General features: G+C 37.4%; 2 protein-coding genes across 16 annotated transcripts in view; one reads left to right on the forward strand and one right to left on the reverse strand.

Annotated features, from left to right (window-relative positions):
* Positions 1–3,071, forward strand: part of LOC123310913 (coiled-coil domain-containing protein CG32809) — a 63,038-nt gene extending 59,967 nt beyond the window's left edge. For 13 of the 15 annotated variants that reach the window (XM_044894608.1, XM_044894613.1, XM_044894615.1 and 10 more), the window contains one exon: positions 674–3,071. In XM_044894608.1, the coding sequence (XP_044750543.1) occupies positions 674–1,828 (1,155 nt within the window). In that variant the 3' untranslated portion in view covers positions 1,829–3,071. The remainder of the gene's footprint in view (positions 1–673) is intronic. The other 2 variants (XM_044894622.1, XM_044894623.1) reach the window with 2 other exon arrangements.
* A 2,029-nt stretch (positions 3,072–5,100) lies between these two features.
* The window catches only part of LOC123310916 (high affinity cGMP-specific 3',5'-cyclic phosphodiesterase 9A), a 62,080-nt gene continuing 43,260 nt past the window's right edge, over positions 5,101–23,920 (reverse strand). Inside the window, exons 2-10 of the mRNA XM_044894627.1 lie at positions 22,044–22,253; positions 17,752–17,922; positions 17,238–17,390; positions 11,641–11,755; positions 10,532–10,769; positions 8,300–8,686; positions 7,154–7,405; positions 6,860–7,083; positions 5,101–6,799 (exon numbers count right to left, since the gene is read on the reverse strand). Coding sequence (XP_044750562.1) covers positions 5,458–6,799; positions 6,860–7,083; positions 7,154–7,405; positions 8,300–8,686; positions 10,532–10,769; positions 11,641–11,755; positions 17,238–17,390; positions 17,752–17,922; positions 22,044–22,140 — 2,979 coding nt within the window. The 5' untranslated portion in view covers positions 22,141–22,253 and the 3' untranslated portion in view covers positions 5,101–5,457. The remainder of the gene's footprint in view (positions 6,800–6,859; positions 7,084–7,153; positions 7,406–8,299; positions 8,687–10,531; positions 10,770–11,640; positions 11,756–17,237; positions 17,391–17,751; positions 17,923–22,043; positions 22,254–23,920) is intronic.

The following is a 23,920-nucleotide window of genomic DNA, read 5'->3' on the forward strand; positions in this document are numbered from 1 at the left end:
GGATCGAAAATATGACAAAATTGCCCAATTCGATGAATAGAAAAAGAGTCATTGTCTTATTGGTCCGACCTCCTTTGAACTTAATCAAGAAATTTAAGAAAACATCAGCAATACCTCTGTTTACACTTTTTTTTACGAAGGAGTCTTTAATTTCATTTAGTAGTCATGATTTCCAAATTTTTCTTTATACTTGAAAGACTGAGGCACATCTTCCTTTGAAAATAAGTATTAACTTCTTTATCGTCACTGATTTCGTGGACTTGCTAAGGAAAATATAGAGTCAGAAAGTCAGAAAGAAATGAAATTTTGTTACTCTGGAATAGAGATTCAAACCTCATCAAATTGAGCAACTTTGTTGTGATTATAACAGCTCTACTCTTCCTAAAGCTGCTGAGATATCAAAAATTCTGCTCGAGTTTAGCAACTTTGTAACCACAATGACTTCTTTCCTCTCGTCGAGTGACAGACTTCATTTTTGAATACCTAGCTACTTTTTTCGTGGAATGAACTCCTTGACCATTGCCTTTATTTAACTTGCTTTACCTTAGGCTGGTTGTTCCCCTTTTAAACTGTCGTTTCCTTCAATCCATTTGTGTGATATCTAAAGGAAATGAGAAGATTTTAGTGATTTGCAAGAATCACTATTCTTTTGTAATTCAGTTGTTTTCCGCAGCTCCCTTCCTGTTCACGCTTGGGGTCGATCAGTTCAGGAGGAGACAGCAGCTCCGACTGTTCCCAGCGTCCAGAGAACGCACTCGACGCTCTGCTAGACGAACTACAAACGTTCTCAAAGCCCCCTACCCTGACGAGCACCCAAATACCTCAAGACGTTAACCCCCCCGCAATACCCGTTAAAGGTATCCCACCTAGCAGCCACCATCCGCACGTATCTGAGATAGGAAGAAAAGGTAGCATTGATTCGTCGACCTTACTAAGCACACAGAACCTAACAGTGAGCACAGCCACCGGTAGCTTAAGACGTTTACATTCATATCCAAGTGGATCGGACACAGACAATAGTCCACCAATACAACCCATCCAACGAGACTTAACGAAGAATAAGCCTCCTTTACCAGAGAGAAATTCCGACCTCAGCCAGCAGATCGCCGGGAAGCGAGTACCCCCTCCTCCACCCCCAAGAACGAGCTCAAAGAGTCCCTTGAACTCTCCCACGTCACCGAATCTACCCCCCAGATCTCCAGCCGCAGGTCTTCAGCACATCCAAAATGTACAGAATATGGTGGACAAGCCCTACCAATCGCAGTTTGAACAAGCAACGCAAAGCCTCGGTTTATCCACTCTTCGAAGGAACATAGCGAGTCGAGGTATCCTAAAGGAGAAGGCTCAAACTTTACCCAGGAACATTGGTTCGAATCTTCAAACTCTGCAAGTATCCGATAGCGATGCAATCTCTGCGAGTAACAGTAGTAGTTGTGAAAGCGTCAATTCCCAGGATGGCTCTAAGAAAACCAGAAAAGAGGAGTTGGAACAACGTCACCAGGAACTCCTCAGGAAACAGAAGGCTCTGCAGGAGCAGTACGCGAGGTTGCAACAGCTACAGAGAAGTAACAATACAGCAGTGGTACCACCACCCCCTGATACACTCCTGAAAAAAACAGGAAGCGAATCTAACCTGCTTCAAAAAATGGGACTACATCTTACCACCTCTCAAATGACTGGATCCCTCACGAATTTACCGAATACGATGGCGAATGTCTCCACAAAAACTGCTTCGAAAAATACGAATAGTAACTCGAAAAATAGTGAAGATTCAAAAACAGATAACTCTAGTACTACTAACAAGGTTTACGAAACTGAAATACTGTGACCTTTCACAAACGACGGACATTTTCGATTTGTATGTTAAATATACGAGGCACTTTCAACTCATATCACAATTACATTTTTTGTTTTTGTGCTGATTGAATGTTAGATGTATTCCATTATTTGCACCATACGGTCATATGGCTATATTACTTGTAAACACCGAATATGATAATTCGAAATTATCCATCATGAAGTTTTGTCGGTAAATTCACTAATGAACCCTTCAAATTATGCGAGCATTTCCCAATGGAGCACCAATTTCAGAATAATTACCACATACCCTTATTGTTTCAGAAAAATATAAAATTAATTCAGAGTTTAAGACTCAAGTTATAAAAACCAACTTTCTAACGAGAACATTCGAAGGTCTGTATGCAATATTTCATTAGGTAGAAACTGCAATTTTCTTGAAGTGTGGAATTAGTGCTCTATTGTTGAAGAAATAAAGAATTTTTTACACAATATCTAAAACTATTATATCTTTTAGAATGAGGGTAAAATGTTATCACTTATCTCTGTGTTATCGATTTCATAAACTAGGTGCAATTCATTAGCACAAGCATTTTACGCACTCTTCGACAATTTGTTCAATTCATAATGTAAAATTGTTAATGTTTTCTACTTACATTTTGTGAATAACAGTTATTGAGCGAATTTTGTTGATAGTTGGTTGACTCAACTATATTTAAGCTTCATAGAGAATACCCAACTGCTGGGTGACTATCTCAAATTAACCCAATAGAAGAAAAGCAATTATTCGATTCTCAAAACAGAATCGAAAGAACTGAATATCAAATATTCAAGCTATTGGGGGAAAATACTGCTAGCAATTCCCTGCTTTCTTGAAACCACCTTTTTGATCATCCATTGCGAATTTAGCTCAGTGTTCATTTCAAATTTTCTTAATTATTAGCTACATAGATCTCTCCTACTGCCTCATTATCCAATTTCCACGATTTCAGCTCATATCGTTGATCGAATTAATTTAACCTATGAGGCAGCAGGACAACAAATCATACATCTTTCTCCTACCCTGCTTTAACTAATACCATATGCTCAATATTTAATATTTTTCGGGAAAAAGCGGATAAAATAAAAACACTGAAACTGAATTGCATTGTAACGATGAATATAGATAGGTTTGTATTTATCGAATAGGTTATTGATGTAAATAACATTAAAAATGGTGGCTGCTATTCATTAGGTGCCAATGTAATATTATCGAAGAATAAATATCGAAATCACATTTTTTTTCATTCAGAACCCCGAATTTGACAATCCGCCGTCTAGACGACAGGTAGGTTCTAGGATAATTAGTGATATTACCTCTCAGAAGGACAACGAGAATTATTTCTCAAGATGAATCTTTTCTCATTCGGTTGAATAAAAATGATTTTCTCATTTTTTAAAGTTATTTTCTATCCAATGGATATGTACGGATTTCTCACTGACTTCCTGGTAATAGTATCGTGATATTACTTACTTATTTTACTTGTTCGACATCAATATATACGGTAGAGAGAATGAAGCAGCCCAGAAGTCTATTAGGAGAAATAATACTAATTTCATTAATTAATGGGACCTATAAAATTTTCAGCCAAATAAATATCTCCATTACTTTGTACACATTTATTCCATATATTTACATATTCATAGTATTAGCATGCTCACATTTGCTTACACTAAATATGAGCTACCAGTTCGATCTTATTTCATGACATGCCTCTATTTGGGAAAGTAAAATATATTTGGACATTTCATTTTGATTGGATTCGGTGTACTGAGCTAGTGATAGATACATGAAGATAAGAAAATATATCGCTTGAGAATACATCTTGGTATTCAATTAGTGGGGAATAGGCTTTTCATTCATGTTTGATGATTACGAGATAAAATGAACATTGTCACCCTACTACCTTTGACTCCAAATTAAGAAATGAGTAAGGAAAAAATTTATAAAGATTTAAGAGGTGAGCAGAAAGAAAATGATTTCCGCATGAATGACATGTTTCTGAACAACTAGCGAATGGATCGCTTATCTATATTTCGAATGATATTACCTTTATTAAATGGACGCAAGGGATGTGAGTGAGAGATAATGATAAAAGGACATGGAGTTCATCATGAAATTCTCCCGAAAATCAGGGAATCCGGCTGTTACCATGATTATTTCACATTTCATGAAAACTGTGTTTTTTCTATAATGATGCAAGCATGAATGCAGAAAAATTCAGTGAAATTCAAATGCGATATATTCAAAATTACAACAATTTATACATATAAAGTCATCTATATTCAGCCTTGTTTTGATGTTGTCACGAATACCGCTCAGCAGTAAAAGTGCATTATTAAAATTATGGCAAAAAATCACATTTTAATTTTTCATAAGTGAAATTTGTTCTTGAATATATTTAAATCTATATCTTATAACACTTTAGAAATTTTTTTAGTCATAAATATATATTGTATTAATTCTATCTAGATTCAGTAAGAAACTGAATCAATGTAAAGCATAAAATTAAGGGAGTCTTTCATAATTTATGAACGGGAATATCATTGATATCAATTTTACGAATCCCGATTAATCTCAAGAAATACCGGAATTTTCTGATTGTGAGAGATTTTCAACGCAACAAATACAATTTGTAGAAACTACGTCACATAAATAATATCTGAAGTAATGTACTGAAAATACAATCTATATTATCTTCAAATTAAATCACTAATCCTAAATATAAAATTAAATATACAACTATAGACAATCGACTAGAATCACATTTTTGGAAATTGAAAGAAGAATTATTGGTTCAGTGGATATCTTTTAATATCATAAGTTCAATTGATTTTTTTTTATTTCGTTCGATTTCTCCATATCTTTAATTACTTTACGGATATGTGCGTCTCGAATACTTCAAACTATTATTTGGCAACACTTCAATAGAATTGGTATAGTAGAATAATCATTTAGAATGAAAGGGAAATCCAGTAGATTTTATCAGAAACGAGGTAGTTGAATATAAGTCTATTTCTGTTGTTTCATCTCAGATCATATCAAACTCATGTGGTGATAGTTCGATATTGAGAAAGCTTTAGCAAACGGATGTCAACCAAATGATAACAAGGTGGTATCAATACTACTCGAAAATAAGGTAATCGGAAGAAACATTTTTGAAATTTGAGAAACTACTTTGAATTCACTTTTTCATTAATTTTCTGGGTGCAGACGTGAGTTTGAGGTACGTAATAAATCATATTAACGAACTTTCCAAGAAAAGGGAGGTCTTATTTTGAGACTAGAATATCAGGTGATGTTGTCATATTCAATTCCTAATATAGATTTTTTATTATATTCAACTCACCTTGAATTCGCTGCTTACCTTTTGAATAGTGCAAAGGAAAAGGAGATCATTAATATGATTTATTCCTGTATCGAATAGCCACATGTAGGCATCTGGAAAAATCATCTAACAATACATATTTCAACAGACATCCATTATGTCAACAACCATAAATACCCCAAATTACATCTGGCACTATCTAAACATTTTCCCTAAACTGTGGTTTGTATTTGCAACACCGACAGAAAATATACCTAGTGAAGCCCTCCCGCCCTGGGGACTCCAACTCATGTCAAATAAAACTGGGATCCTTATCGCTTGTAGCCACAACGAAAGGACCTTTTTCAGAAATATTCTGGGCGTTAATGAATTTCTGATTCATCTTCGAGTCACTGTAAGAAGAATCATCTTCCCTATTCTCTAAAACAGATTTAGAAAAATGTTGAATATCTTCAGTGGTTTTGGGACTGTCGAGTACACTATGCTGGGATGCTGTTGTAGTTATCAAGTCAGTCATATCTGTCGAACAGGCTGTTTTGAGCTTGTCTACAGCGGCATCTGAAGCCCAACATTCCTTTTCTCTTCCTATACCCAGAAGTCTCCAACCTTTTTTATGCGTTCCTGTCTTCTTGATCTTGGGTAGAGTGCTGGCCCTCCTCTCAGTGATCTCCTCGAGACTCTTACTACACGGTTTTGAAGTATCCACTCGTTTCTTAACTTTAGTAGGTGTAGTGTTTCGCGTACTTGTGCTTTTCAAGGAATTAGTTTTAGCTAATTTATTCTTTGGGTCTTTGTCCACTGAAAACCCCAGTCTATCAGTCAATTGTCTGAATCTAGCGAATATAGATTTGGGTTTTGTTTCACAATCGTTTATTTGCTCCTTCTCCTCTTTGGCAGATAAACTAATCTCACTCAGTTTGTCACTCTGATCGTTTATTGAGAAAATTTTATCGGACTGTCTTTGGGGACTTTCAGTTTCTACGCTAGTATTATTTTCACTGTTGCACTTGGAGTCTATCATTTGGGAGTTGTTCATCCTCAACTTATCTGAGTTACTGTATATATTTTCCGAATATTTGAGGATACTCCGAGTTTCTTCCGAACCCGTGGATAACTTGACAGAATGTTCGGAGTTTCTCTTATTCAAGTTCAGCGTTTCCTTGGACAGGACGCACTCTTGGTAGTTGGCCACATCGTCGTCATCGTCGTCGTCATACTGATTACAGAGTCCCTCTTCGAACTTCTTCTTGAGGATGATGGCGTATTCATCTAGGAACTCCGGAGGATCGAAAGACAATTTCTTATTCCCGCTGCTCAAACAATGTTGATCGAAACTCAACGCGCCTGCGCGTAGCTTTCCCCTCTGCATCATCCGAGCGAAATCGGAGTTATTGAAGTTTTGAACTTTTTCCCGACTTCCCTTGCGCGAACCTGGATAACTTTTCCTCCCGGTCCCCAGACTACTTTCCGTGGAAATTTTGAACTTTAATGCCTTCTCCGAGACCTCCACCTCGGTTGCCGTTTCTGAGTCTCCGCTTTCTGAGTCCTCAGCCACGTCTTCTAGACTCTGACCGTCGTTGAGAGCGTTGGCACTGCCCAAGCTCAATTCTGGATCCTCGTCGGTAGATCGAGATCTATAATTTCAAAACAGAAACACAATAATGGATCACCAGGAGAAGAAGAAATTCACATACCTTGAACGATTTTGTTGAAAGCTCAAACTTTTCTTCATTTTGACACTTGTGTTGGAGGACGATTTGGTTACTGTTGAAGAACTGTCGGAGCTCTGAGAAGTGGGAGTATTTTGCTCAGCCAATTCAGCAACGATGCTCTTTCTGTGGAGTCTCTCTTCCCGTGTTGCCTCATTTAGTCTACGATAGTAATCCAGGGCATCCCTTACAGGCTGGACTATGAGATCCTACGAATCCGAAAAATTAAACCAACATACTATGGATTAGCAGATCTCAAATTCAATGAGATAAACTTACAACTAGTTCTGGGAAAAGATCGCCGAGAGCTTCAAACAGCGGTAGTAAAACTAAGCCGATAAAGGAACATTGTGAAGATGGTTTTGTAATCTTATCTCTATCCATGAAGGGGGTAACTGGCAAACCTTCGAGTTTTTCCGCATCACTCTGCTTGAAAAATTCCATGAGTAGTTTGTCCAACCAAGGCTCGGCAACTTCCATTGGTCTAGCTTCATTGGAAATATCCGAAACTTTGATGAGTACCATGCATAGCTGAGAAATTAAGCAAAGTTAATGGTTCTCTGGTATACGAAGGTCATTTCCAGAATATTTCGGAAATGGAGGGAGAAACATGATCTTGAAAATCTCCAATGGAGTATTCGAAAAGAAAACCAATTTCATTGATATTGTGTTTTGCTGCGTTCACAATCTCTGGGAGTTGATGATCAAGTGCCTAACTACCTCAAAATCTCATACGGTAACCTAATCAGATACTCGATGTCTCTCTTTACTAGAAATGGAGCTGTCATCAAACGTCAAAAGCAAACACATGACATAAATCCTTCTGAATATCTTCACCCAGTCGTCCCACAATGAACCTTCATGACGAATTGAGTTACCTGACAGAAGAACCGACCATCATCAAAGGAAATGGAAATATAGTTCTTTTCGGTTTGAACAACAGATTCAGCACAGAATTACCCCAAAAATTGCACTCCAAAGTGGCCCCGGAGGAGTACAAGGAAACAATCGACAGGATCAACAGTTTCCTGGATGAAAACATACAGAGGAATATGAAATGGTTCCTATGCGGTTGCTTCATGGTTTGCTGTACCTTGGGCGTATCGCTGTGGCCTAGCGTTTATCTGAATAAACATACTCATTATGGGTTGGAAACGTTGCTGAGTTGGGAGAACTCAAGGTTGTATAATCAGTTGGGGTTTAATTGGAGTCTGAGTAAGCAGCTAGTGGGTTCTCCTTCAGTTGTAGAATACGTACTAGCCATTGAAAATGTGAAGAAGCCAAAAATTAATTGGCCTGATTGAATTCGTTCTATGCCCACTACCAGAAGTGAGTTTGACTTTAGTATAATTCTGGAAATAGCCTTTTATAAAAAAATTTCAAAATTATAATCACTTTCAGTCATAAAATAGTAAATGTACTCACCAGATTAACGTGTGATTTGTCATTTACGTCAAATACTGGAATGATTTCTTTGAAATTTGTCAGAATCTCGTTATGCCTAGCCATGTCAGTCGCCAGAATACACCTGATGATTCCTTCCCTGATCTGCTTGAATTCCTCGCTGTTGAACGACTTGAAAATGTTGCATTCCTCGTTTTCCAATATCCGAAAAGCCACACTACAATGGTGGTTCTCCAACGGTGAAATATCATTGTATCTAATAGCTAATTCGGTTTTGGCATTTATCTGGTAGATGTTGTTGTAGCCAGGATGATCGAGGTCGTGACAAATGCAAGAAGTGAGTAGGATTAAGAGTTCAAGATCGCCTATTTTATCTGGTATATTGACGTTTCTGGATATTGAGTACATCTGTGGAAATAGATATTCTGATTATGCAAGCGAATCATTCTTGTCGAGAACGATTATTGTACTCGCATTGGATTTAAGGTAAAACAAAATAATGAATTCATTCAAATCATATTAGTTCATACATGAAGAAGTTGATCAAAAATGGACTTTAAAAAAAGGAGAATGGAGACCCAACAGCTTTGTTTTGAACTCTTCATACTCATAATTCGCAAGGAGCATTCGCCATGAGATCATCTATTTTGTAGAAAACATCTGATTTAAATATTGAAGACGATCAGCAAGCGACTATAATATTTGAACATGAGAACATTCTATTATTTTCTCTTATCATTCTCTTCTCTAATATTCATAAAAGTTGGAGAGATTTTGGATCATTCCAAGAAACTTTCCAGTGCTCGAGAATTTACATAATCATTATGCTTTAAAAGAGAAGATCCCCTTGATGTCAGGTATTCTTCGTTGATGTGGAGCATGAAAATGAAAAGAAATCATAAAAATGAATATGCAATATCGCTGGAAGTACTCTCATTAGGAGTGGAGGGAAAATGATGAATTTGTGGAGATTCCTTGAAAAGAATATGATTCAGGATGGCTGCCTCTCAGATTTTATTTCGGTATATTCAAGGTCGAACTGCTTACGAGACATGGATTTTTCTTTTAATTATTTTCGTATTACCCACATATTTTCATCGTGAAACCTTTCGTAGGCTTATTGAAATCAATTTTTTGAGGTTTTAGAGGTGTCTCAACAAAAAATTTCACATATCTACTTTGAAATTTGGCATATCTAGAAAGACAAAACTGGTCTCATGAGAAAGAGCTGTATTGAGGTTATCGATTCATCATTTGAGGAACTACTGGCAGGAAGCCAGCCTACGAGAATAATAAACCTCTTCAACTTCTTGCAGATATGAGGAAACAGATATATGTCTCCTTCAAAAGTCGTGTGAAATGTGCAAAAGAGGCACAGGTAAAATTTGATGAAACAGGCGTTTATGGAATGTTTTTCTCCACCACAATCTCAACCTTTTTGTTTGATTATTACCTTTGAAATCAAGCATGGAAAAAATCGTTAACCTCTCTGACATTTCACAGTTTTGAGCCGTGAAGATTAAAAAGAAAATGAATAAGAAAACTGGCCATATCTTGTCTGTCTTTCAGGCTTACGATTACGACGAGTCGTAACATTTTCCTATAGAAAAACCCTTATTAATTAAGTTAATTGAGCTAATGGACAGGGATGACAATTATAAAAAATCAACATTTTCCTTATCTCGTGAAAACGAGGAGTAAGGAGACAGCCTAAAGCCAAAACCAAAAAGTCTTACCGATGTAGACGGCGTGAAACAAAAATAAAATGATGAGAAAGTGGAAGGTTTGGGGGAAATTAAGCCCGCAGTTATCCCCACTTGGATACTTCGAGTCAGCGGAAAAAACGTTGCGGAAATGTTGGTATTTCGAGTAACCATAATTGTGGTGCGTTTTGGTACCCCAATTATCCCACAGCCAAATTACCCCTCCGCCTTCCCGAATGTGCCGCATCAACTCAATTCTCTAATTTGCAGAAAGACAGATATTATTCCAGCACTCAGGTTGATCGCGGGCTGCTTGCCCTTTCATTTGGTGCATAAAATGTTCCCTGGGACATTGATGTGGATTTTCCATGAGTAACATGATTAGGGAAAACGTTTTAATTGCAATTCGAGAATCGGAACGACAGTGGATCGTGCCTACTATTAATGGGACGCGAGCTAAATCAACTGGAGACAGCTAAATACGTGAAGATTCGTACAGGAATTCAGTGAATACAAGTACAAGCCTCGCGTACTGAAGATTTCAACTTACCATTTGAGTAACGCAGAAAGAATGCCGAAAATTATGAAACGGGACATCGTTGTAGTTCTTGTAGGCTTCGTATAAGAAATTCCTCAGGGTACTTATATCTATGGCGAACTTGGAACACAAATCGAACTCCAGGAACATGGTTTGTAACAGCAGTAGAAGTTCTTCATCTTCCCATGGACTAGCATCGAACGTTGGCAGGCGCAGCCATTGCCTCACAGATTCAGCCACCTCAGCATCACTGAAGACAACATATTTTTAGCTATATCGTAAAGGGTGACTCGATGGGTATAAAACATTACAATTTTCATTACTTGAGTGGTCGGGACGAGTCACGTTGTCTATTGAAAACAATAGATTGAGAATAGTACCAGATATCATTGAAAGAATAAAACATGATCTTATGGTACTGTAGCATCGTGAAATTTATTAGGTTATAGCGTACCTATAGGGAAATTTGGTAATAATCAGATAAATAACTCTTGAGAACCTGAGAACGCTCAGACATCGCAGAAAGTTTGTTTCGAACATCTGAATAGTTTCTACGATTTTGCTGGCACATGAGTCCTTTTTTCAGCTCCATTTTTAATAATTTCTGATCCTAGACACCGATTTAATCCACTATGAGCAGTGAGGGTGATCTAATATATAACAGAACAAGCAAATTTTGTCCGAAAATTATAAAAATGAATACTGGACTCAAAAAGCAGATTGACATTCGAGAAAATGTCCGAGTATTATATCACGAAGAATAATCCATGTGTGATTTTTATCAGCATGCTTGTTACCCCCGATATTGAGGACAACATGGCATAATAAGTGGAAATAGTGGAATTCCCAGAATCGTTCGAGTCTATATAATACCTACTGCAGCATTGCAAAACCCCCTAAACTTTTTTTATATAAACTAGGGAATGACAAAATTAAAAATACTCCACGAAGAGTCAATTTCACAACACCTCAGCAACTACAAAAATCCGTCATTTTAAGACCTCAGCTTATGACGAACATTCCCTAGGGGTTTTGGTCGTAAGCTTGTTTTAATTAAAATTATCAACATTCGGTCGGAATTTTAATTATCGCACAGTGTGATACCCACTCCATATACTCACCAAATATTCATGAAATTTTGTTTAACTCTCTTCTTGAGGGAGTCGCTCTTGCGGCGGTACTGCAAACGTCTGCATTCTTCGGTCGACAAGGGTTCCGGAAGCTGTTTATAAAAACCTGGAATCAACATCGATCGCTTAGTTTCAGGAAATAGAGTCGAATACTTCAATGTGATGAATTCGACGATTTTTTTTCTAGATTTTGGATCGTTGTTTACAATCTAGATACTCATTTAGTATTCTCGATTGATTTCCTATTAAGAAGAGTTTTTTGGGTAATCTTTTAATAAATGAAAAAGCCACATTAGCTCCCCTAACCGAGGGCAAAAAAAATTTCCATTCTCCATCGAAGCCTCGTAAATTCTTCGCTCGTTTTTAATCGATGGGGGACGTTTTCATGGCACGGAATCTTAAGAGCTTATCAAGTTGCCGAGATTTAAGTAACCCGCTATTCTGCATTAGTAGCACGCCTTCTGTAGCGTTTTACATATTCTAGGAGATTGAGGTTGATGTTATAAGGATTTGTATTCCGAGCTATTTTCAGGAAAATGCGAAATTCTATTATGATTTCTAATCTGAGGCCTCCGATCGCAGATGAAACATCACTCGACACAAAAAATAGTAGATTGGGTTAACCAGAAGGTTATATATCTACTATTCTAGTGTAGGATGCTCGAATAGTACCTATTGGATCGTATTTCTTAAATGGCGAATTCTTCAAACTGAATAATATTGTAGTTCTTATGTCAGATGGTGAAACAGTTTTGTACTCTATTCACAGTGTTTTATAGGGCTGAAAGCAAAGGTCCTAGTATCCATGCACTAGGATTCGTAAGAATAACATCAATTTGCTTTTCTTCTTACACTTGCCAAACCATATTTTCCCCATTTTTCTGATCCTTTGTATGTTAATCATGAAATATTTTCACCTTGGAAAAATGGGTATTTTTGTCAAGCACCACGAAGGTACATATTACATATAATGTGATTGCTACGTCCTCGCATGCTCAATTTTCCGTAGCGGTGTCTCTTGTATTTTTCAACAATAGGTACATTGAACGTTCTCCTGGAGCGAACGAGATTTTATATTCCTCATATTATTTGGTCCGAGAAAACACAAAATGGCTTGGAGCAAGGTTTCATATTAAATTGCGCGTTTCTCACACTATATGATACCGGTGCAATTTATTCTCCATGGAAAATTTTATACTGAACACCGAGAAAAATATCGCATGAGTCATATTCTGTTCAGCCGAATTTTTCCAAAACGTTTTATACAAAACATCAGTTATATGGAATTAGAATTAATTAAATATTTTTGTATAGATAACTTTTTTCTATAGATATAATGGGAAAGTATTCATGTTTGTGGTTTGGCCATGAAGCTACTTCTATTTTCCTATTGAATTACCCTATTGAATACGTAAAGTAGTGCACTATTTTCAGTCCTGACATAATGTTGATACTTGGTGATTGCAGGCAATACCAAAAGATCCTATACTGTTGCTCTCACAATGAATAGTTTCGATTTATTGAGAACATTTCGAAAGCATTTTCTGGAAAAATTTTAGCGTTTGTATTAGTCTTATACATATACATATACAAGTACCAAGGGGCAATATTATTTATCGTATATCCTACGATCGAGATAATTTGCCATTTTTCTTGTTTGTTCACCAACAAATTCAGTCAGTTACTTCAGAAGTTCAGTAGGATATTGACTTCGATTTGTTCAATAAAATTCAGTTCTCATCCTGTGGAATTTATATCAATGATCGAATCATACAAATTGGAAAATGACCTTCAATCAAGTACAGTCCGAGTCGATCAAATAATAAACTCTTCTGATTTCGTTATCCATAAAACATCCAATATACTCTTCATCGTTTTTTCCTTCGTCAATTATGAATGCATATTACACGGTTACCTTCTTATTAATACTGAAAATATATCTCTCTATCCGTTCTACGGATCTAATCTTTGCTCGTTCCATCAGGACCCTGCATTTCCATGCATAATTCAGTGTATTCGGGAAAATTTTCCTCCAGAAACAAGCAAGAGATTTACCGACGTTGTATCTTTTATGACGCCTAGATTATTTATTTATCCTTCCTCATCTTGCCCCATTGCAAATCGCATCCTTTCCACCACTTGGAAGATATAAACAAAAATGTATTTGCATAATTTCGAGGAATATTCAGAGCAATTTGATAACAATGTGTTTTAGAATTAAGAATCCCTATTCGCAGTCTTATTCAGGACGATGTTTTCCGCGTCATAAAACTTTCAAGGGATAAGTACATCGACAAAAAGACAGCCCATTCTATTTTTCTCCGCAAAAAAGGCTACAAAGGAAGTGAAGCTGTATGCAACTTGGTTACTCGAAGAGAAAGCTTTCTAGGAGGTAGATCGAATTCGAAATATCTGTTCGCCATCATTTCAATGTAATCCTAAGCGATGTAAACATTTCGAAATGGAATAGAATTGAATTTTCTAGAGAAGCAGTCGATGAAGTTATACCGGGAAGGTTTAGGTTGTTTTTCTTGATCCGATGAAAAATGACGATCTTTTTGATGGATAGGTACTGGCTTTTTTGTCCTCTGTACATATAATGTATAGTGTATTCCTCAAATGTGTAACCCTGATGTAGATTTGGTAAGGGACGTTGGCAAGATCTTTGTTAGTTAAATAAAGTTGTTCTACATACCCAAGAAAAAGAAGAGCTTGAAATAATCAATTTAAGCCTGATGAATCCAGTGGATTTCACTAATAAATATGAAAGAAATGTATTTTGATGAGGATCCTCTCATCCTCATGAGCTGTCACAAATATTTCCCAATTAATATTTTCACCGATAGAACTGAATTTCAGACCTCATTTTGGACCATTTACGGTATCATTAGTGCTCGTCATTACAACTTTGTCGTTATAACACGATCATCATTTGTCATTCTGATAAAGTTTTATCATTATTGATGACCGTTAAAGGTCCTTTTTAGAATCAATAGATATACTTAATTGACGATTCCTAAAAATTCGTAAAATTGAAGATTTGCTCATCATACCCCCTTCAAACAAACAGAGAGCGTTTCAGGTGGAATATCCTGTAGGTACGTCACGATATTCTGTCTTTATCGCTTTATCCTCAACATTCAGAGGGGAAATATCTCTATGTAGGGATAATTTCTCTCAAAAACGTTCCTTTTATCTGATTCTGATTTTTATAACTTGAAAATATCCCCCCAGGCTCGAAGGTTCTTATGCCGATGAAAGCGAACGTTAAGAAGACTAATTGCAATTCGTTTTGTGGTATTAGACATCAAAGTTTACCGGCTCACCCTCCATAATTTCGCACAGATTGGAAAGATTCGAAATCCTCTCTTCTTCAAAAGCCAGGTTTTCTGCGAATTATAATTCGGCTTTAAACTACGCACAAAAGCGGCTCAACTGAATTCGTCGAAGCTTTATCCCATATAAATTCCTTTCATTATCAATTTCCAGGAGAGAAGGGATCCCGTTGGTAATTATGTGAAGCTAAATTGAATAAACCGAGTTTTATCCGGAAGAGCAAAACGGTTCTGGCTTAAGCTGTGAAATATCGGTGATGCAGTATCGGAAGACACGCCGGGATCAGGGATGTAATTGTGAAAGTTGAGACGTTGAAGTTTACCGCCATCAAGGGTTATCCTAGGGGCAACAACATCATCCGAAGATAATGCTGTTTTGGCGACTTTGTAGACTAGTTTTTGCGCGTCTTATGGTTTGGATTTTCGAATTCTTTCAACATCGGATGTTCTACGTGTTAAGGTGTTTTAAGGGGTAGTTGGTTCTGCAGTTCGGCACGATACTTGGAAATTAGCCCAAGGCAGAGTGGCTTGAGCATACAACAAGCTTTTCGTAGGCGCTGAACAAAGGGAGCCGAATCAATCTTAATTATGCCAAAATTGAATTCCGCACGACATCCACACTCTCATTCGTGGTTCAACAATTCATTTATCGATTCGTCGAAAAATTAATTCCCTCAAATGTAACCGCGAATTCGTTGTAATTCAGGTGGTTGAACTCGTCGAAACCACTTTGAATGAAAATACGTTCAATGGAACACTGAATGCGAAATGTGGGTACACAATTTTGATTCGGCAACTTAAACGTAATTACATCTTTCCGAGACGCCCTTAAAAGAGAAGTTCCTCTGACGTTTTCTCCTGAGAGCTCGCTTTCACTACGACACAAAGATTTCCGAGGAATTAATGGAGTGTACCAACCAGAGAACTCGTAATTATAATGCGTGTGTTCACAGATCAAAGCGAACCTTTTGTAATTACTGGAACACTGAAAGCGTACCATGAGCTGTGTAATCATCACCGTTTCCTGTCGGCTCTGATATGATCACTTGGGCTCACAATTGTAATTTCGGTTATTGGGAAACAGAAAATTGATTAAGCTACTAAGCATTATTTATCGTTTTCTTGCGGATTCTGGGCGCCGTTTAATCTCGGGGTGTTTGACTAAGGCCATAGATAATTGATGTGTCGATCAGCGTTATAATTGGGGCGGCACAGAGCGAGCCCTTGAAAATTCAGAAGGATCAGAAAATTTTGCCGTTGGTGCTTCATGAGCAAGTGCTCCAGTTATCGAACCGTACGTTGCCGTTTGAAAGTTTCGAGCATCATATATGCTTTCAATGTGCCTCAATCCTTGGAAAAGCGCCGACTATCAGATATGTGATGATATAAAATTTATATTCTATGTTCAAGGGAAGTTTTGACGTTATTTGGCAGTTTTTCTGGTTGTGTTCTTACATTTGTGTCACAGAACACGTCAACTGCTAAAGTTCTTCTTCCTCTAGTTCGACTTTAGTCTCCATCTACGTCATCACCTTTCCGACGGATTGCTGAATTGTATACATACTAAATTGCACCTCCTTTCTTCATCTTTTTGATTTTTGATAACTAACTTTGACAATTCAGTAGCTGTTTTGCATAGACATAGAGACATGGACTGAGCAATGCCAACATGAAATTGTCTATTTCATAGAAAGTGAGAAATGATCATCGGGCATTTACCTGTCTCTTTTTTGTTCATATAGAGGTGAGTGTGGACCAATCAAAATTCTAGAAAAAGACAACTGCATACTCGATGTTCAGTTTCTTTCTGTCACTTTTTTTGACCGTATTTCATACATACATAGAATGGGAAAGCACAGTCCATGTCTCTATGCCTATGCTGTTCTGTAACGGAACCATCACAAAACACAGAAAAAAACCCAAATTATGTCAAAAACTTACTTTGAAACACAATATAAATTTATATCACCTGGATTAGATAGTCGGCGCTTTCCCAATTATTGTTGAATGAAATTTGTTCCCAGTGTGAGTGTTGAGTGTTTTGTGGAATATTCACAAGGCTGGTTTCTGAACTCAACCATTGATTATTTGATAAAAAGAACTGTCAGATCTGACAATTAGTGAATGAAAGAAAACCTTCTTCCCTCAATAGGAAAAGATTCCCTTAATACGGCTGGCGAATGCCGCCCAATAAATACCACTACATGTCGAGTTTTGTACAACAAGAAAAAATTATATCGTATAGAAACTTACCGAGCCAGCTCAGGTTCTCTGACGTTTCTAGTTTTTCTCTGAAAGCATCTACTTGACGTTTGAGTTCCTCAACAGCCGGCGGTAGAGGAAGATCAGACTTCAGTTGCCTTTCTATAGCTGAAATTCTAGCTTCCAACGATTTTAAAGTTGAACCTAAAAACAACAAACATTATCGAAAATATCGTATTATCCAGTAAATTAGTAGGTGGCCAAATGCAAGCCGCAAAGAAGTTCAATAAACATCAAATAAAGTTTATTCAATATTATATGATTGCTATGAGATCAAACCAAACTACTGCTGTACTTTAGGTTTTATAAAAATTTTGACGATTGCTCGTTGAACTTCTCCTTCAACCTGACATAAGATGAGGAGGGATAAAAGAAAAAAGTCGACCATCCGACCATCTCTGCCTCATATAACAAGATAAGAATAAATGAATGAATTTCTTTCAGATTTTGAAGCAGAAATCAGACAGAAAAGAGTTCTGTTGACTACATAATCCCTCTACTTTACCTGCAGATTCTTCGAGCATTGCTAGGCCGTTGGCTGCGACCACTTTCAAAACGTAACGGTTGCTGGACTTGTTGGAAGGAAGGCTAGGGCTGATATTCAGAAGATGGCCGTCGACGTCGTACAGCTTAAGGATATCGTTCGGACCAGCTTCTGCTGCTGATCTGAATAGATCTAAAAAAAAACTGCCAGTGTCATCGATTGAGTTGATACGATCGAAAGTCAGATAGAGAAACTTTCAATCTTATTATTAGCATTGAGTATTAGGTAAATAGAGTTGAATACTCAACTAAAAACATCAATAAATAGTAGTATTATATAGGTACAATATATTCGAATTTTTCCACGATTTCCGCAGAATTGGTAGCTAAAATAAAATCCTGACACACTCAGTGCATTCGCCAATCTGTTTCACATCAGAAATTTCAGGCATATTACATTCACTCCCACGATCAAGCCGTTAGCAACAACATCCTGGGGAGAACGTCCTCGCTGCACTGGAAATTGACGGAGATGACATTAAAGATGAACTCACAGGACCGAAAAAACGATGGCCATATTATGCCTTTCGGTCAGGCGAAAGGAATATTTCGGAAAATCATCGGAGCAATTCGAATGGGGTATATAGGGGGAAATATCTCGCGAGGGATACATCGTTAAATGGAGTTATGCTTCAGAAAATTTTGTGCGTTTTCGAGCATTATAACGACGCTGGATGCTGAGGGACAAAGCTCTACGAAGATGTTGAATAAACGATGGAAAGAGAATGTAGCCGAGCATTCAGAGTACTCGGGAATGCAGAGGTCGAATAATTAACTCCGTCAATATTTGAGAGTATGAGGAATTAATTTTGAATATGTTGAGGGCTACAGTTTGTTCACCTGCAACGAAAGCTTTCAAACGGTTAGACCCATATAAAATAACTGCAGACACATTTGTTCACTGAAAGAAATCAGCTCAATTGGAAAATTCTTCTATTTTTCAAACTACCCGATATTAACAGTCTCCTTTGCTGAAGATATTGTTGTTGTTGTTGAGAATGAACATTCGTCTACATGGAATTCGTCTTCTCTTTTCTTCCCTCATCTATGTACCTCGTATCCTCGTTCGTTTCGAAAGAATAACTCAAGATCCTTTTCTCATGTTTTCTGTGTTCTTCCTTCATCGAATTTCTGCACAACTTGTTCAAACTAAACAAGACAGCTCACTTCACTTGCTATAACGTCGATAGAATAACTTTTACAGATATGAAAAGTGTCTTTAGCAGAAGGATATACATATCGTGAATTCCCAGGAGCCATATTCAAGGGTGACAAATTATTACAATATATCCGGACCAAAGAATGTGGTAGAATTTTAAGCCTGTTAGATTTCAGCCCTCTCAAAAATATTGCGGATCACCGAGTTCTGCGATTTTGAATTGATTGTTCCATCCAAATGGGTTTCCATAATGCAGGATCCGTAGATGTAGTAGTTCCTGTTATATACCCACTTTCATGAGGATTTATAGGAACTTATTTTAGGAAGGACTCATGCGCTGATTCATATTTACGAGTTTCGACGGCTATATGACCCCATATATTTTTGCATTGGACACAGCAAACCGGGTATATATTTCAATAAAAACTGTCCGCAGTTTACAGGGCAATGCTGAAGACAAAAACCAGAATGATGTGTCTAGTTCCATTAAATTTCTCTTCAACAAAATATGGTGAAATAACTTTTTTTTTATCATTGCGTGGGGATATTGAAAAATGGCGATTATGGAAACGATTGTTGTTTCATAGGAGACTTATTCTATAGAAATGATTGTAGGGAATCCTTTCATTTTATTGCATACTCGGAAAATGTTCCGCAAAAGTTGGAGCAATTCAATCAGAGAGTACACGTGCAATGCAAAAACATCACCAATAATCCTGGGAGATCTGTGCATGCGAAATACACAATATTGCAGATCCTGAACATACATTTGGTTTGATTTTTAAAACATTGGGGCGCTGTTCCGACGCAAAGGCAGTTCTCCTATTCGGATTTTAATTTGAGCCGATACAGTTATGTTTATCTATGCGATGCCAATCAATGTTCATCGGAACCTAGAATTGGACGAATGGAATTGGTATTCGCTATCACATACTTCTCGTCAATTCACAAATATACAGTAAATACAATACATTTTTCACTATTAGTTCAATGATAAATTGTTCGTTATTATTTATTTGTTCTATGCATTTCACAACATTATTAAAACAGTCATTTGTAACCGAGAAGAATCAACAGCAAAAGCAAATAGTATGATACCCTGTGGAAATAGTAACGATGAGTTAAAAGAAATAGTTTTCTACCTGATCAAAAAGCAACCTCGTAGTTTTGGGAATTTTTCTAAAGTCAACTTTCAACTCACGTATCTCCCAGAAAAATCGTCGCAGGTCCAAATGTGATACATATTCTGAAAAAACAATTCTTGTAGCGACAAATCTCTGGCCCCGGTGCAACCGTTTGGTCTTGACGAATTTTTAACTGACCTGAAGTAGAAAACGAAACGAAATTTTTCGAAGGTATGCCACAAAAACAGTGACAATGGAAATACATCAGACTAATGGAAACTAATCACACCAATTTAACCCTGACGGCTACTAATCATCCGGGAGAAAAACTGAGCATTACCCAGTAATTCGCGTTTTTATTGGAGCTCATTTTTCGTATACGAGGCCTGCTGAATTCAACCTGCAATACTTGGAAATTTATCATTTCAGAAATGACGAAAAATCTCCCCAGTATGTTCAATTCGCCATCGACATCTGTTACTTTTTGATTGTAGAAAAGGTAACTTTTCTCCCTTTTCAGTTTTAAGTTTTTTTAAGTCGGTATACGTCTGGCATGTGATCAAAAACTCAATCGTGAAAGATAATGCCGGATTTTTCATCAAATAGAACCATTGAAGTTCTTTTGACACGTCATTGTATACATTAGAGACGAATACCTTCTCACTTCACCGCTGATTGATCAAAGTCGTGTAGCATTAATATTTTTACGATGTTTTTCATCCGAAAATAAAACAAGGAGGTTCAATTTGTCCTGGAATCAATCTTTTCATGGCATCTATAGTTGCCATGGAATATAACAGTGGTCAGATGATGAAAATAAATAATCATAAAACTCTCAATTGTGGAATCGATGGAACTCCTCTTCCTTTCTTTGTTCAGAGGAGATAAAAACGCCGATGGCCGATTCGAGATATGATTTCATGATCAAGGCTTCATTCTGATGAAGCATCATAAAATTTAACTATATATGAAAGAAGAATTGACGAAAACGAATCCCCAATTCGCAATTTATGACAAAACAGGAAAAGTACAACTTTATCGGCCCCTTTTATGATGATGGTCACGATTCGTAGTGGCAATGTCACCGATGGAATATCTCATCCCAGATTTGAAGCAAGGAATTCATGTCACCATTATATCAGAATTGGGATCGGATCCATAAAAAATTATGGTGTTCTGTTAATGGCGTCGTTTTGCCTATTTATTGGAGCATGTATAGATTTACTGATCGTATAACTTCAAGCTGGGCCTATTTGGCGGAAAAACCTGAGGAATTTTTACACATGTGGCAAAAACATTATACATAAAACTTATCCGGATACAGCGGCGAGATACATGACTTCTTGAAAAAAAAAAACTTGAAGGAATTTATTGTTTGATGAGTGTATAGATAAAAAGAATAGTTATAAAGGGTATTCGCAATTAGGCAAATAATAAACAATCAGAATTGCAGCTAGCACTTTTCAGTCAACGCCTTTCAGCCAGCGCCTTTCAGTCAGCGCTTTCTAGACTGCGCCTTTCAGTCAGCGCCTTTTATCCAGCGCCTTCCAATCAGCGCTTTACAGCCAGTGCCTTTCAGCCAGCGCCTTTCAATCAGCGCTTTCCAGTCAGCACCTTCCAGTCAGTGCTTTCCAGCCAGCGCTTTCCAGCCAGCGCCTTTCAGTCAACGCCTTTCAGCCAGCGCTTTCCAGCCAGCGCCTTTTAGTCAGCGCTTTTCAGCCAGCGCCTTTTTAGTCAACGCCTTCCAGTCAGCGCCTTTCAATTAGCGCTTTCCAGTCAGCGCCTTTTAGTCAGTGCTTTCCAGCCAGCGCCTTTTAGTCAACGCCTTTCAGCCAGCGCCTTTCAGTCAGCGCTTTCGGAGAACGCTATTACTCATTATTATCTTCATCGTCCACCGATTGGCTAATTGACTGCCATTCTATGTATTTTATAAGTGAACTCTGAGGAAAATGTTTTTGGGAAGAAACTCACCCTTGATCTGCTCCAGTGGCGTGTCAGAACGAAACAGCGCGATTTCGTGGCGCGGCCCCACGCTGAAGTGTACTTGCACCGTCGTTGGGAGGTCCATGGGAAACGAGGCCGTAGGCTCATCGCACAAATGAGCCCCATTCGGCCTCTTTGCTGGTCGGTCTGTTGGTCCAGGAAGAAGAGTTCATGTTGGGTCGTGTGGTCATCATGAAACTGAAAAAAAAATTGATATAGTTATTCGGAAGGTATCACTGAAACATACTGTTAAGACTAATAAAGACTAGTTTTAAAATATAATTGTTATTCCTCAAAGTTTTGAACAATTGAGAAAAGGATAATATTGATGGAAAAGTGGATTGTGCTGTATCCACAGTAGATTAGAGCTTGAGGGACAGTGTTGTGCACTGAATTGCGGATCCTCTTTTTCATTATCTCATGTTCTAATCTTTCTTCGATACCCAACCAGAACCTGTTGATTCTTGAAAATAGCTAGCCTTATTCCAGGTTCCAGAATGCGTTGTACAGAGTGAGAAGACTCTCGAAATCAGGATAACATACAAATAATTAAAACTTCATCAAGTAAGATAGCCTAGTCTTGTTTATTACCTCCTTTAGCTAAATTTTTTTTCACTTTGGCAAGTTCTAATAAATGCTCTAAATATACGAATATTTTTTACTTTTTCACATTGTGAGAGAAGCCAGTTTCTCAGTTGAAATCACAGTGAGCCAAGCCACCTCTTATAAACTCGTAAATTACAGAAAAACTGAGCCCCTTTGATGATCCTTCGTTTCTGAATTGAATGTCGGGTAAAACAGCCAGCGCTGCCAAATCAAATACGTGGGAAGGTACTTTGCAAATATCATCAGCGAGTAGATTCAGTTAATATGGACCGGAATATTTTGTGAATCGAAACCTCATTTTTTTAATTTCATCAATTAGTCAATTCCTCATTTTGTTCCAATTTCGTTGATTATTTTTCCGCTGCAATGAATTCTGGAATTATAGATTGATGTTCAAATCAAAAGGCAATTAATTTTGTACCAGTTGTTTTGGGAAGAGTTTCAATCAATGCGTATAATGATATTTCTGATACATAGGTGAATTGAGGGTATAAACACCGTTTAACGGAGGATTGAAATGAAGAAATCTGTTGAATAGCCCAATGCTCTTCAAATATAAATAAAGTACTAATTTTCGCTTCGAAGTCACATAATTAGCAACAAAGTTCAACAGAAGATAAGACTTCTGATTGAAAATTTCTGTTATTGATATTCTTTCAATTATGATTCGTCACCTATTGATTTTTTTCTGTTCTCGCCTCATTCTGACGCTTTTTTGAATTCCCAATTGAATTTTCAGGGCGAGGAGCTTGGCTTTGATCATGTTTTGGAAATCTACGGCTTGTTGTAGATACAGCAATCTGTCCCAAATGGAAGCTAAGCCGTGCCAGCATAATCGTATAATACTGCAATGATGAATTAATGAACGGCTCTCACTGACTCACGAATTTAATACCGTGATTAACGGGGTTGATATACAGGGTTATTCGGCTATGCTTTGATGTCCACCCCGACTGCAAAGTTAAAATTTAAAAAAAGGAATTTTTATAATCGTGCTAATATTGAATCAATATTCGTTATTTTCGACATATCCTCACATTCATTCCAGAGATTCCCGGTTGCCTGTAAATGTAATGAAATCTGGTGCATCTCCCCCCCCCTGTACCTATTCACCTCAAGCCATAAATTGCAATAAAATTACTGGACGCGGATATGTTATCTGAATTATTTGCCACAACAACGCCAGTTATATCGGTTGATGCAAATTAGATGCTGTAATTCAATTCTGATGGTAGTTACTGGATATCGAAGGTTTCATT

The sequence above is a fragment of the Coccinella septempunctata genome, chromosome 4 (genome assembly GCF_907165205.1).
Source record: "Coccinella septempunctata chromosome 4, icCocSept1.1, whole genome shotgun sequence".
In the NCBI taxonomy this organism is placed as follows: domain Eukaryota; kingdom Metazoa; phylum Arthropoda; class Insecta; order Coleoptera; family Coccinellidae; genus Coccinella; species Coccinella septempunctata.